Genomic DNA, 16,280 nt, shown 5'->3' with positions numbered 1-16,280 from the left:
CCCTCCGGTAACGACACCTCGCCTGCACCTGGACTTTCCCTCTCGCCTCAGCCCCTTTCAGACAAACCTGTCTGCAACTAGTGACCAAGCCAAGGAGAACTTACCTGTTCCGGTTCCAGTCCACGACGGTCACGTGAGTGTCCTGTTCAGAGTCCCAGGTCCCGCTCCTGTCCAGTCCACAATAAAACTCTTAAAACTTTGTCGTTGTGCTGTGAGTTTGAATCCTGTCAAGTCCTGCCTTGTCAATAGAGTTATCTCAAGATGAGTCTTAATCACTTTATTGCTAAATCATTTGACACCCGTGCCATGAAAGGTGTTTTTAATAAAACTCTCAGAAAATAATCAGAAATATAACTAATTACCCTATAGAGTCAACATGATTGACTCTACAGATAACTAACCTTATCCAACACAGACATGGCTATAAGTCAGTCAGTTTTACAGGTATTGAGTGAAGGTTTTGTGTGGTCCTAACAGAGAGTTGTGCACAACTCGTACTCTGAGGCAGATCCTGTTAATCTTAGTTTAAAGCTTTGGCATACAAGGCAGCAGGGAGTGTGCATTCCTTTGCCAGTTTTCATTTGTTTAGGTTGCTGCTGGTTGGTGTATCACTTAAGGATAACTGGATATCAGAGCTAAAAGAAATGGAGTGATTCAGATGATGCCTTTCCACTTTTACAAGAGCAAGAACGTATGTTATAACTAAGGGTCTGGATGTAATTAGACAGACGGTTCCAAGCAAAAGAATAGATACGCTGACTTTGATCTGAATTCCATTATACCCCCTTTTGCATACCCTGTTTGTTTGTTCCACCAACCTTTCCATTGCCTAGTTTGATGTATGCTGATGCAATATGTTTGGTCTTACTGCCAATTTTCCTTAACAATCCTACAAAATGTCTCTTGTCAGCATTTGCTGCGAGCTTGACAAATAGTTAAATGACATATATGAACATATTGGGATCATGACTGTTTATTAAAAGGAACCAGAAACAACATATTGGCTTCTTAAAGGGCTGTCCCATTTTGTATTGGGATATTTTGACCAGTACCCCTAAAATTCACTGTCATATTGATCGTTTGCATGACGTTTTGACTCAACAGTGAATTCCTGTCATGTGCAAAAAGATTTGAAGAAACAGTCTGAAAGTGTTTTAAATTTTTACGATGATGACAGCGAAGACTTCAGTGGCGATTAGTTAGTTTGTCAACTTTACGATAAACAGTTTTAGGACGGACAATAAATGTGCTGTCTTCTGTTTTCAGCCAATTATTGTTGGATAATGGCTGTCTTCAAACTTTCACAGAAGTCATTTTAATCTAACGCATTATGTCCTGTTTAAGTTGTCGCGAAAATGATGTTTTCTGCTTTAATGTGCACGTTCATTTGTTACGCACAGCCATATGGGAGGTTAGAAAAGGACAGAAACCTTCAGATGTTTATTAGTTAATGAACTTATTACAGTCTGTCTCTGGCTGGGTTCAACCAGTCAACAAACAGAAGGTCAAAGATTCACATACAGTGCCTTGGAAAAGTATTCACACCCCTTGAACTTGACACATTATAACCTAAAGTACTTTACAGGGTCAATGGACCAATGAAAAATGGATCATAATTGTGAAGAGAAAGGAAAATGTTGCACAATTTTCTATATTTTTAATAAAAATAAAAATCATGTGTGGCTTGCATTTGCATTCAGTCCCATTTACTTTGATACCCGTAACTAATCTAATTGCCTTCAGATACTTTATTGGTAAATAAAATCTGCTGGTGTGTAATTCAATCTCAGTATAAATCCAGCTGTTCTCTGAAGGTTTGTTACAGAACATTAGAGATCAAACAACATCATGAAGACCAAGAAACACTCCAAACAGGTCAGACATAAGTGTTTAAAGTAGGGTTAGGCTATAAAACAACATCCCAAGCTTTGAACAGGCACAGTATCTCTTTTTCCACTTTGAAGACTTATCTGTGTAGTTATGTGCCCTTTTTTTACTTAACAAGTTCTCATGACATTCTTGCTATAACAGCATTTTAAACTAATGTTATATTAGACGTTATAAAAACCTGGAAAGAGCTAAATTGATCTGCTGTAGGGTTTGATGACTATATACCTGATAAAAATGGATTCTCTTCCTATCATGCTCTGCCAATGGAAGGATCAGAGTAGAATAACTCCCATTTTTAAGGCACGAAAGAACAAAACGCTTACTTTTAAACCTCTAATGACCACTTTCTTTTCCACTGTCTCACAAGGCTGGCATTCACAGTTTAATACAATTCCTGAAAAGTCTCAGATTTCTTAACTTGCTTGTCAGAAACTCAGCAGAAAATGTTCACAATGTTCACAGAAAATGCAACACAATGTGGTACAACTTGTGCCCCTTATCCTTGGGTTTCCATGATGTGGGAAAGAAGCAGGAAAGGGAGGTACCCCCCCCCCCTGAAGTCGTGCAGACGGACAACATGAGCGAGCATCACTGTACACACACACACACACACACACACACACTCATGCACAGACAGTGCTAAGATAGGGCATCACATCAACTCCTATGCCTTCAAAAGTCCAAGGACATATAGAGCCATTCTCAGACGAAACACAGCTTAAACACAAAGGAAGGTGTGCAAACAAGCTGTATTCCCTGCCTCGCTCAATCACAGAGATACACACCTACCTGTCATTGCACTAAGGTCATTAGAACTCACCTAGGAGCATGCCATTCGGGTGAGTGAATTTAGGGCGTTTCCTTTCTGCTGACCTGTCTGTTTGAGCTTTAACTTTCTCCCCTTCTGTCTTTTTTTTTTCCCTCAAACAACCTAATCAGTAGTGGAAGCTTTGCCAGAAGGGAGGCAAAGCACACATCCTGCGTGTCGAGAACTGCGAGTACCGAGACAGACAAAGTTGCAGTGCTAAACAGGTGGCCGTATTGCATTGTATAAACCCACTGTTGTGTGTTCGGATGGCTTTCTGCACAGACAAAGAAACAACTACAATAAAGTTTGAGGCCAAAATATGAAAATTTATTCTATTTATCCTAGATTTAAAACCGCAAACGAAATATTGGAAACTTCTCACCACCATTTGCAAGATGCAACTTTACAGTGCATTACAGTGTTGTGTTGATTGGCTTGTGTCAACATATGTGTGCGTTAGTGTGTGTGTGCTGTGAGGGTCGTCAGGTGAATGAGGACAACTCCTTATGGTGATAACGAGAAGGAGGCCAGCCTTGGTGGGACAGCCTCTGTCTGCCCTCAGGTAGTGTGTGTGTGTGTGTGTGTGTGTGTCTGTGTATGCTTGTGTACTTGTGTGTGTCAGCAGGAGAGCCCTCAGGCGCTCTGGCACCTCCTAATTAAAACCAGTCAGGCTGCAGGGCAGGGGAGACAGATGCCTGTCATGAAACACACACACACACACACACACACACACACACACACACACACACACTCATATATATATATATATATGTACAACACATGCACAAGGCAGTGAACCGTGTCGAACCACATACACACCTACAAATACACAACCGTGATGTGTGTGTCCGCGATTTTCAGATGCAAAGCCTTTTGCATCCCACCCACTCAGGTATTACACAGGTAACTAAACCGTTTGTGACCCAGATGACAAAGGAGTAGCACTCATCAGAGCTCGTAATGTTCCAAAAACAAAGCAAAAAGGTTTTCCTGTTTGTGCTATTTTCGGCCCAAAATAATTTCTTTAAGCGCTCACCCCGAGGTCGAACTCAAAATGGACTAATTTGATCCGGTAAGCAGCCGCTGTGCTCTCATTTGTTTCGCCTCTACCAAAAGACCTGCCTGATCCTTTTTTTAAAATATTTTTTTTGTACGACGTGCACGCCAATGACAACGCACCGAGAACAGTTTCCAGTCACACACTCCCTCGTACGCGATCATCATGACCCACGGTGGCTGCCGGTGTTGACACATCTGTCTTTCTCCCCAGCTTAGAATGAGACATAATTGTGCTGTATGTCTGTTACCTGCACACTCTGTCACAGTTTATCTCTGTTCCCACATGTACAACCAAGAGCTGCAGGCGGCCGCGTATAGTTCTGAGCAGGCTAACTGCTGTTTGTCTGGGGTGGGTGGGTGGATCAAGGCACGCTGCTCTCCTTTCTCTCCCAGTGATTAGATAGCATAAGCAGGCCAGCTAGCCGAACCCACACACTCATGTCTCTAAAACTGCCATCCAAGCCCTTCTTTCTCTCTTTCACTGCCTCTCACACACACACACAGGTGGGTGGACCCACTTATTCAACCCAGATCTTTCTTTTACACATTATGAAATCATCTCTTTTTTTTATCCCCTCCCTTTCTTGTTTTCCTTTTTTTTTTTTTCCTTTTTTGTAAATCTAATCTAAAATCCCTGATGCTGAATGACATTTGCGTCCTTTTTAAAACAGACCTTTCATTTTCTAATTGACAAGTGGCTGATTTTTGCCCGACTGCCAAGCCTGAGACTCACGTCTCTTTGTGCTCATCTCTGAGCTGGGAGCTCGGTGGGTTGCCAGTGGTGACGGGGGCCTATTTTGTGTATTATCTAGGTAACATTCAGGAAACACCCACAAATTGTGTGTGAAATATGCTTCACTTCTTAACCACACTCTGAATCGTGGCTGCGACTGACATTTTTCTGATGCCGAAGCTTGTGACAAAAATATTTCTGTGACGACTTTGTTCTCTTTAAGGAGCGCCAAAAAGCACCGCAAGACGCATCGCGACTCTGATGGTATAAATATAAATCAAAAACAAAAGGGAGTAAAAAAGGTTTTTGAAATCAAAGTGGGCGGACATAATTGTCTAATTAGCAAAGTGTTTTGCAACTTGTCAAGATAGAAAAAAAAAACCTACTTCAAGAGTTATATAAACTGATGTGTTTAGAAAAAAACTCACTTGTTTCATTTATTGATTATTGCCCACCTCCACGAAAAGGCAATCTATCTAATTTTAACCAAACTCTCAGAATGTACTCATTGACTGTGCATCTACAGATGTTTTAGCTTTTTTAAACAACCTTAGCCAACAAGAAAAAAAAAATGGCTGTAACTTATTGGATTTTACAGACGCTGAGCTCAAATTTGGTGTGGTAGTAGCTGAGCATAATCCTCAACACGTGCCGCAAGAGCTAACAGACGATGCCGGGTTTTTGTTTAAAACTTTGGCATGCAAGGAGGTGAGCGACATGTGCTCCTCCATTATGAAGATATAAATTTTCACATGACACGTTCATGTGGATTGCCTGTAAGGACGATTCTATAAACATATTGTATAAGTGCTATTTGTGTGCTGTGTGTGGATGTGGGCGAAAAAAAAAAAAGTTTGTGCGGGGAAAGTGTGTGTTCGAGTGTGTGTGTGGACATAATCGGTCCTTTCACCGAGGAGAAACACTGACGGCTGATGAACATGATCCATGGGGAAAGGGGGGGTGCAAAGTGTAAAGAAAAGGGAAGTTTGCAGCGTAAGAGGAGAAGGAGCGGGCACGAGCTGACCTCTGCGAGCGCCACTGCCTGCCTGCCTGCCTGCCTGCCTGGCTGCTTCGTCGTCAGAGCCGGGCGCTGTGTTTCGTGAGGAACCAAAAGTACACAAATCCCACAGAAGGAGGTTTTTTTGGCAGGGCTCGGGCCTCCCACCCACGGCAGCCTCTTCAAGCCTCCCGTCCTCTATTCATCTGTGAGGGGCGGCTTACTCACCCAGCCCAAATCCACACAACAAAACCTGGACCTCCGTCCTACGAAGGAGGGCAGGCAAGCTCACTCACACACACACACACACACACATAAAGAGGCTACTCCTCTACTGCACACATGCGTGCATTAACCATGAACACACACGCAGGGTTTTGGATTATTTTTGCAAGAATTTTCTTAATCAAAGCTGATTTCAGCCAGCTGCCATGATGAAAATCTGTGACACGGGAGGTTAAGATCAGAGTGTGTATCCCAGCGTAAATTGCTGCATGTGCCCACACACACACACACACACTGTCAGGTGGGACGAAGGCGTGTGGACTCACTTGCTGCGTTGGCCCCGTAATGAAACGCGTTGCATAATTTTTGCAATTATGAAGCCACATCCTCGTGCAGTCAGTTCGCGCGTCGACAACAACGCTCGAAGCCTCTCAGCCAGACGCTGTTCGAGGCTCTCACGTTTTGACACTCGATTGTACAAAATCTGACCCTGGTGGGGTTTTGCTAAACGCAAAGAGAGGCCCCGCAACAAAAGACTCGCATGGGGGGGGGGTCGGGTTCAACTCGGATAATCCTGGAGGGGGAAAGAAGCAGACAGGGTGTGTGAGGGGAATAGGTGTGGTGGGTTTCTACTTCGTTCTTATCCCCATTTAAACCCCCACCCCCACCCCCCATCCACCCCCTTGCAACAGGAAGACGGGCCCGTGTGGCTTCTGCTTGTTTTGTTTTAATTAACGATGAACGCTGATAAGAATTCAAACTGATGTGTATCTTCTGAGCACTTTTAATTCGGATAAATGACATGCTTTTGTGTTTAATTTTTCCAATGCGCCCCTCCCTCCCACACATCAGCCATCTGAAAAAGGCTGTAATTTAGCCAGTTTCGCAGATACTGATCTAAAGCTCGGCGTGGTAGTAGCTGAGCATCTCACCCTCGCTTAAAACGTTTCGACACCGACTGCTGGAGCTAACCCCTTTTTGTCTGTTAGCAAAATATCTCACAAACCACTGGATGGATTGCGGTGAAACTCTCGGAAAGGATTCACTGGATGTACTTCTACCACTCATTAACTTTTGGAGTCAACCCAATCCAAGATGGCTGCCACAATAAAGCAGTCTCAGCAAACATATAAACGGCTACAACTCAGCCAATTTTACAGATTTCGATCGAAAGATTTGTTGTGGTAGTAGCCGAGCATTGTTCCCAACACATCATTTGAGCACATGGCATCTTTGATTAAAACCTTGGTATTACTCCTGGAGTCAATCCTGTTTGTCTGTTAGCAAAATATCTCCTAACCCAATGGACAGAATTCAATAAAATTCTCAGAAAATAATCATTAGCTGTATATCTAATACTGATTAAGTTTTACGTTACAGATATTGGGCTAAAATTTGGCGTGGCACTAGCTGAGAGTCATCCACACTACATACTTGAAGCGTTCATGCAGGATCGTACAATAATTGCATGAAATTACAATTATTTTCAAGGTTTCACCAAAGTTGGCTGTAACTTTGTCGATTTGCAACACAAGATGTTCTTAACTTGAAACTCTGCCATGAATGGCTTTCCTTCAAGATCTGCTGGGCCTTTAATTCATTTTTTTTGTGGTTTACCTTTAAACAACAAAAACAGATGAAGAACTTGATTTTAAAAAAAGCACAGTTTACATGCTGTGGACTGTGCATTGGACCACAAGTGACTGGTGCTAGATCATCAGCGGGACTGACTAGATTGGTAAATAACTTGTGTAAGATTTTAAAAATGCACCAAAGGATGCGTTTGAAATCAACGAAATGTTGACATCAACCTCTTAGGGCTCATCAGTCGTGTAAGAAACCAACTAACATCTGATATTCTTTATAATTCAAGTTGTCGGCGAGTTTAAGTCATAGCTCAACATATACTGTATGATGTTATCGACCTGTAAAGGTTAACAGTTATTCATCCTGTTTGATGGGGAATCACAGGAAGAGTGAAATAATTTTGACTTTCACACCTCTGCCCCCTCATCTGCTGCACAGAGAGCCTGATCTGCAGCAAAGGTTATTGTTAAATGTGGGTGTTTAGCTGCTTAAAAATAATTTAAAAAAAGGGACAGATGTTTCCCTGTGCGCCAGATAGCTCGTTACTACCTTATCAGTTCGAGATGTCACACCATCGGACCGGGTTTAGTCACATTACATACATCTGTCTTCGTGTCAGAAACTCAGCTGACAGAGGAGAAAGTGAACAGGAAGAAGTTGTGTGCAACAAATGTCATGGAAATAAGCGGCTGAAGCAAAGCTGATCTGAAAGTTTCAGTCTGTTCCAGCTTTGTCATGCTTTCACTTGCTTCCTATCCAGGCTGTTTATGCGAAGGAGGAGGTTTTCACTTTTCGAGCATCTGCTGCAAGACATGCACAGGAAAGTTGCTGGACTCTAACTCTGGATATCATTTTGCTCTTCTTACTGTTTACCAATGAAAGCAACCCAGAGGATCATGAATGGAGTTTTTTTTTTTTCGTTTTTTTGTTGTTTTCTCAAAGCAGAAGGGAAAAAGCCTCTCATTATGGCTTTTTTTTTTTTCTTTTCTGGATTGTGAGGAATACTCCCGTTAAAGTGAAAGCAAAAGGAGAAAAGTGGAGGAGACAGCAAACCGGACAAGATGTTACTGACCTTTGAGGAAGAGAAGTTTTGGTTTCAGCTCCTCTTGCGTGAGCGCGCTCGCTCCCTGTCAGGAAACTCAGCACCACCTCAGCCCTGGCAGGCTTGTGAAAGTGAGAGCGGGCCGAAGATACAGACTCAAATTTGCACTGAAGGTGTGTCTGTGATTTCTGGGAGGGGGTGGGTGAAAAAGGTACCATTTCACGAAACGGTTATCTAAGAAACAAAACAAAACAAACAAAAAAAAAAAAAAAGAAAAAACTGCTACACCCTCCAGCCTCTGCCAACACCCCACCCTCCCGCTAAACCAAAAGTATTTGGCAGCGCTCCCTCCAAGTCCACCTGTGCTCAGGGGAGGGGAGTGACGCACACATCAGAGGGCCAAGCCTAAAAAAAACCTGCCTGTGAACTTGAACTGGATTTTTATGCCTGTTATGACTGAGGATATGTAGACTGAGGCTGAAGGGGGAACTAGCCAGGACTAACTGAGGCTGATGTAGCTGAAAAAAAAAAGGATTAAAAAAAATGGGGTGAAACCAGTGGATGGGAAGCGAAGGGGTTCATATTAGATATCAAACTGAAGGCATATCGGAGAAAGGTGGTGTGATTGAGAGTGGGCGCCACTATCTGAGTGGATTTGGGTGTGTGCTCCGTGTGCACCAGCTCGTACCTGGCAAGATGCTGGAACCATTGTGCTGCTCTGAAGCCCATAATGCGGCATAATGAGAGGGCGTCATCGGGGCTTTCAGCTCTGCCAAACAAACTCCTGAGAGAAAACGCGAGTCTGTGTCACGGTGGCGGGAAGGTTGGACACTCTTAAATCTGGGGTCAGTTTTTGTTACATGAAAATAGAAAATAGTGACTGAAAAAAGTAAAAAAAAAATTGTTTTACAACTCCTGCCTCTCTGGTGCCCCTCGTGTGTCAGAACATTTTTAAACATGAAGGCGGGGAATCACATGTTTGTCTGTGCCTGTGTGTGTTTGTGTGCTTGTTGTGTTAGCAAAATATCTCAATAACACTTGGCAGATTTTAATAAAACTCTCTAACGACTCAAGATTGAGCGATTAATCAGTCAGCCGAATTTATCAGCCAAAATTTAAACAACGAGTAATGGGCCGTGTCTGTGCATACTTCGTGTAGGTAGATACAGATACAGCAGCAGCTCACTGTAGTCCACTATTTAGTTTTTTTAAGCAAGAATGCTCTTTGATATGTTATTTTTAGGTGTATAAGTTCTACTATGGGTGTGGTAAACATACATTTGTTTAAATTCAGCAGTTATTGTTATGTTTTGTTAAATAAATATCCTCAATGGAAACCCAGGCCATGCTACTCAATGGTAAATTTAAAAAGTTAACCCAATCTGAGGTGTCGTTTCTGACAGCAGCTAGTATCCCTCTCTGTAATAAAAAAATTGCCCGTTCAGGAATCTGATTAGGATGCTCCGTAGGTGTCTATCTTTGGCGAGGGGCCCGGCTGTCAGGAGCCCCCCGCTCCTCGGTGAGACACACAGTTTGCTGGAGGGATTTACGTCTCATGTGTCCTGGGTTTGGTTCAGGGTCCCTTCAGGAGAGCAGAGGTTGGGTTTGAAGAGAAGCTGCTCTGGTTTGTGTCAGCGTGTAAACATATAAAAATGACTTCACGCTTGTGTTTTGGTAGTGTAATCTGTTTCACGTTGGCATGCAAATGATGACTATTTCCTGACATCAACAGTAAACAAAGTGGTGACAGCTTGGTTTTAAATGGCTGCAACTAAAGAAAAAAAAAAACCCATCTCAGAGCACTTTTCACACTGGAGGAATTCTTCAGTCAGACATATAAACAGAAATATAAGCTGCTGAAGCCTAAATAATACTCAGCTCTTGTTTTAAAACTGTTCTAATTGTCTTTCCTTTGTCAGAAGAACGGCTCATGACTACTTGTCTTGTCTTTTCTGATGCCAAAATAAAAGGTTTGGGAGTGTGCGTCTTCTGTTTTTCCTGATCTGCTCTTACACAAACATGCAAGAAGCTCATGACCCCTGACAGAATGAACCAGGAAGAAAATCCCACATTTATTTCTGCGAAGAGCTGCTGGTCTGATCTGATCTGGCACTGAAGACGAAGACGACGCAAAACCACTGGATTGCTGTTGGGTTCTGCAGGTACCAAAAATATAGACTTTATGGTGTTTTAATTCAATTAAAAGGTAGTTTTATAATCTCAAATTGTCACGGTAATATGTTGTGCTGAAGAAAATAGTAAATGACAATAAAAACAAAGTACTAAATGAGTTTGTAAATGTCTTTGTAGACACAGACACCCCGCAGAGGTCTGATCAGTTTGCACTCAGTCCTGTGGAAGGAGGGGTCCAATGTTTGTCTTCCTTTGTGGTTTAGAACAAAAACTCTCCTGACCAAATGTGTTCAGCTAGGATTTTAAATAAACAAACTCACACAGGACCACAACAAGACAAAGAGAAAAAGCTGAACTTTTGTCTCTCAGTCACAGAGATTAAGATTTGAGTGGCTCTTTTTAGCTGATAAATTGAATATGATGTCCATGACAAAGGCTTTTAGGGTAAGAGATTTATCATTTCCTACATTTTCAAATCATCAATGACCATGAAGGATGCTTTCTGCTGCTTGGTTATAGCTGCAAAGTCATCGCAGTTACAGCAAAAATGCATTCTTTTCTGTGAATGAGCCCCGTTTTCCCAAACCTACATGCAAACTGCCTTATCTTTGCATTAAAACACCAAAATCGATCATGTAAAAGCTCAAAGAGGGACATTATCCTTTAAACTGCTTTTTAAGGCTCCATTGAACAACCATTTTGGATGATTCATATTAATTTGCATAAATCCATTGGCAAGGTTACCACCCTGTTAATTACTGGGGCTTCTGACCATCGTACACAGGAGGAGGCACATCAAGGGCAAGACAGAAAAGCCAAGAATTAAAAAGAAGAACTTTGGCCAAGAAGAAATGGAAATGATCTTCTGTGAGTGTGCTTTTTGTGAGTGTAGTTTTTCCCTATGCATGTAGAAAATCTATCCTCAGTCTTTTTTAATCTCTTGTCCATCTGTCCGTCCAGCTCGTTATGTCTTTTATCTCAATAACGTCCCTAATGAAGTTCTTCAAACCTAATTACTTAGTAGAATGTACTCATATCATCACTAAATATCACACAAACATCTGATAGCATGAAACAGTGAAGTGAAACAGACATTTTTAGTTATTATTTGTTCAAAAAAAAAAAAAAAGAAAAGCCAATTTCCTGCCCATGATTCTGTGTCCTAACTTTGAAACAAAAATGTAAGATTGTGTCATCTTTTCCCGTTTTCTCAGAAATGACTGATAACCTTTGCAGGTTTTGTGTGTCACCGCCTCGTTTTAGAATTTGAGCCTTCCCTGAACGAATGTGCGCTCTTCATTTTAAGTTTATCGATTTAAATATCGCGCCAACGGTTTTAGGTTCTGTCAGAATCGACTTTTTTTTAAATTCCAAAACATGCAAACACATAGAGGTAATCTGTAATCGTTATCTTTGCATTTGAAAACCCGATTCGAGGGTCTTCATTTCATTTACAGCAAACAATATTCTGATGTCTTCATTCTGCGTGGATGGAAACTGAGACATGAGAGGTTGAATACGTGCATCTGCTAAGTTAACGTGTTTGGTGCAGGTGGGGTCGGGGTCCAAAGCGTCGCCGTTTGAATACAACAAAGACAGAAAAATGCTTACAGTACATAAAACGACAACTCTTAAGTAACACCCACATGCTGCTGCTGCTGCTTTCATCCAGCCACCTGCAGAGTGGGTGTCACCATCTTATCCTCCAAATCTGTCAGATAGACCTGTTTCAGCTCCGTTCCACAGCATTTGTGTTGCTGTGATTTGTCCCCCCACGTTTATGTAAAATATGAAAAAAAAAGTTGGTCTTTGGTTGGACATTTATGCTTCTTTGCTACTCAAGAAAAACGATTATATTAAATGCATTACAAAGAAAACACGTAAGGCTTATAAGCAGGTTTTATTTCTTTTTCTTCTTTTGTCAAACCAATCAGTGAAACTGCTTAAAAATTTTATAGTTTTTCCTGCTATCTGTGTAGAGATCAGCGGAAAGCATTAAATATGGAGTAAATGTGGTTTTGACAATAACAGCAAGGTTTTGTTTTCATGCTTAAGGTGAATGAAAAAGAGTTAATGCACTGATCAGAAAACCCACCAAAAACCCACTGTCTAAAATTATGTTTTGTTTTCTTTTGCTTCAATTTTAGCTTCTGCAACGTGAAAACAGGTCCTTCGAGTGAACACAAGCTGGAGGTGTGTGTGGGTGTGTGTGGGAGATGTCAGTTTGCAACAATATTTTCAACAAGTCCGTGTTTCCAAAAGTTTCATCGTACATATGTATAAATGACCTGAAAACAGAGACACAAGTATCACTATCCTCTGTGTTCTCCTCCTCCTCCTCCTCCTCCACCTCTGCCTCCTCTTCCTCTTCTGTTTGATTTCAAATGTGAGGTCAAGTATTAAAGAAATAACTCAAATCTTTTGAACTGAGATTCTATGGAAACGTTATAAACAAGTAACATCTTCCCTGCTGTGGACAGCTGTTCCTTAGTTTATAGAAATAAAAGTTGAATTCTGACTAGACTGATGAGCTAAGGGCTAGTCTGAACTTCTATCGTGAAAAATTTAATAGTGGTTCATGTAACTTTTGTAATATTACATGTAACATTACACAGTTATTTCTACAGAATAATTTGGATTTTCCTGCTTGAAGAGACCCAGGGTGCACAGGAAGTGCTACAGCTAGCTGCTGCTGGCCATTTTTGTGCTTGAAAAATACCTAAAACTAATAGCAATGTAAAGGTTAAAACAGCAATGACATGAACTGCTAAAAAATGTTTGAGATTGAAGTCAGTCGCTATCTACTTTATTCCAAACTGAGGTTGTTTGAAAGCTATCTGCAACAGGTAAGATATTAACGGTTCATAACCTTTATGCAGAACCCAACTTCAAGAAATCTGGGAAATCAAGAAAAGGGAACATTTCTTTAAGCTGCTAAAACTACATTTCACCAACTGAACTAACCATCCCTCTGTCCTCTCTGTCAGTCAGCATCGACTGAAATAATGCCAGGTTTTGAATCTCACAATTATTCCTAGTAGTTTATGTAACATGAAATAAATCCAAAAATACAAACACAGTCACAATTTTTGCACCAAGTCTCTGCTGTGAAGTACAACTACCTTTGTCAAGAAGTTCAGCTGCTGTTCAACAGGTAGGTTTATTATATGATTTCCACTTACTGCATTTTATTAAAAGTTACTAACATGGCTGTCATGAGACAGGCAGAGCGCCAAGCTGAAAGGTTGGGAAACACTGCTCCTGAGCCTTGGTGTGACGGCGATCATATGGCACTGAGCCGTACGAGTTTAAGCTGATAACACCCAGAGCCTGAGGTCTGGGAGTTCAAGCAGGAGAGTTTCAGAGTGGTATTTTGTTTCCTGAGGGGGAAAGTTTGCATTCTCACTGTCAGAAACAGAAGTTTGACAAACAAAATACCAGGCAGGTTTGACCTAAACTCACATAAATTCACATACGTGATGTGTTTAAAAAAAACTGAGGTTTCATTGCATCCCTCAGAAGGGTGAAAGAATCAGAGGAGAAGCAGGTGAAATCAGTATACGTGGAGCATGTTTCAGGACAAAACAGTTCAACCAAATGAGCTATTTTTAGCCTCACTGTGTTGATTTCATACAGTAGATTAAAATAAAATAGTTTAATGTTGACACCAGCACTGATGTGATTCATCGTATTCAAGTCCGATCATTCTGGTTACAAAAAAAAAAGAAATAATAATAAAAATTAAGTGGAAATTTCCTTCTTAATCTAAAATCATCTTTAGCATTGTGAAGGTGGTAATTGAAAGGTAGCATCGGTCAGAGCTCAGTTTCACTCTCAGCTGGTGTCTCTTGTGGCAGCGTTGCTCGGCTGTGAAGTGTAAAAATGAGAAAATGTGGAGATGTGGAGTTTTAGCTCCAGGACCTCTGTAGTCTGCTCCTCAGGGTACGCTTCGGGCTACACAAGCTCAATGCTACAAACATAACACAACGTTAAGCTGAGCTGTCACTGGATGGGTTTTGGACAAGATGCTAAAATACATGCAATCCAGTTTATGTTTCTGGTTGTGCTGCACTAATTAGATATCTCCTTCTCGTATTGTCCAATAAAAGAATTGTAATGTTACATCAGGTAAAAGAGAAAATGTGATTTCTGATAATCTTGTATTTACAATTCTCCATGCCTAATTATTTGCTTTTTTGAAAATTGGAATGCCTTTTAAATTATGTTTGTCAAATAAATTAATAAGAATATTTTAAATAGTTACACTATTGGGTAAAAAGCTAAGAAAAGCAAATAAAAAAGGAGCTATTACTCAGTGAATTATACAGATATTCAGCTCAAATTTACAAAACAGACTCTGAACATAAATATGATCACATGGGATTTTTGTTTAAAACTTTTGCATGCAAGGAGATGATGATATGCATTCCTTTTAGGAACATACAGGTTCAGTTATAAGACAGTCCAATAATCTTTTTCTTACTTCTCGGCATCACACTGGGTCAAAAGGAGTCAAGAGGGGAACAATTAAAAAAAGGCTGAACTCTCCCTTGGATTTGGAATCATGAACCCTTTAGTTTCTCTAAAGTTTGTCACAGAGCTTGCTCCAAGCACCATTAATAATAATAATAATAACACATCAAACTGGATAAATGATATAAAATGTAAAAAACCAGAAGCATCTGCATAAATGGGTACTTCAAATACCAACTGTAAAAGTACTAATATTGCAGAATATTTGTTTATGATATATTACATTCATCCCTGTCCTACCTGGAAATAGTAAAAATGGGAATCATTTTCATTATTTCAGTTTTAAAACAAAGGCTGCTTATTGGAGCAAAATGTGGAAATATTAATTACACTCTTCATGTTCGGTATGTATTTATTCATGCAAGTTTATTTTAATCCCTTTTTTTATTTTGTCAGCATGAACTTGACCTGTAATATGTGAATTTTAAAGGAGGGTTGACAGAAGACTCGAACCTCGTGACAGAAGTCTTGGTCGCTGCTGCTCGACAGCATAGTCTTAATAAACAAGGTGTCAGGATTTGGGTTTTTGGTTTTCAGTTAGTTGCTTTATGTTTCAGTTGGTGTTTATTATTTTCTGTTATCTTGTGGTTTGGTTCGTGTTTTTCTTCTACTCTTGTCTCATGTGTCTGTGTTTGTTTTCATTTTCATTCCCCCAGCTTAGTCATCTGGTTACCTGTCACTCCCATCTCCACCTGTGAGCAATATTAATCATGTCACCTGTCTCCACTTACCTGATTACCCTCAGCACTCAAATACCCGGTCATTTCTCCCACTAGTCGTTGGATCATTGTTTGTTGTTTGCCTTCGCTCCCCGTGTTTCCTCGTTGCCTTACCTTGTAATGTATTTGGATTTTTGTTAAGTTTTAGTTGCTGCCACCTCAGCTTTTGTTTTGCTTATTTTTCGTTATTTATTAAATTAGTTTTTACTTTCCGTATGAGTCTGCGTTCTGGGTTTGCCTCTGCCTCCACCGCTCCTGACACAAGGGCCCATTTTTGGTTTGAATAGACAATAAAAACACAACAAGCGATTACACCCAGAGGTGCGGCCGTTCGTGACAAGGTGAGATTTGCAGAAGCAGGCACATGCTGGTTTAGAGGCTAACACACCGCTGCTCATTTATTCAGAACAAGAACTCTACAGGTCAAATCCCAAATGAGCCACTATAACCATCAGGAAACCAGTTTAACGTGCCCGACTGTAACAGAAATGGGGAGAGAGCCAAACCTTTTTGAATGAAAGGGCTGAAGACAGAAAAAAAAGGGGGGAAATCAA

General features: G+C 40.9%; 1 protein-coding gene across 1 annotated transcript in view; it reads right to left on the bottom strand.

Annotated features, from left to right (window-relative positions):
* Nucleotides 1-8,574, bottom strand: part of LOC108230961 (zinc finger and BTB domain-containing protein 7C) — a 22,093-nt gene extending 13,519 nt beyond the window's left edge. Inside the window, exon 1 of the mRNA XM_017407604.3 lies at nucleotides 8,372-8,574. Coding sequence (XP_017263093.2) covers nucleotides 8,372-8,559 — 188 coding nt within the window. The 5' untranslated portion in view covers nucleotides 8,560-8,574. The remainder of the gene's footprint in view (nucleotides 1-8,371) is intronic.
* Nucleotides 8,575-16,280: the final 7,706 nt, after the last annotated feature.

The sequence above is a fragment of the Kryptolebias marmoratus genome, linkage group LG14 (genome assembly GCF_001649575.2).
Source record: "Kryptolebias marmoratus isolate JLee-2015 linkage group LG14, ASM164957v2, whole genome shotgun sequence".
Classification (NCBI taxonomy): Eukaryota; Metazoa; Chordata; class Actinopteri; order Cyprinodontiformes; family Rivulidae; genus Kryptolebias; species Kryptolebias marmoratus.
The sequence above is the reverse complement of the archived record's forward strand: the minus strand, read 5'-3'. Positions and strand labels throughout refer to the sequence as shown.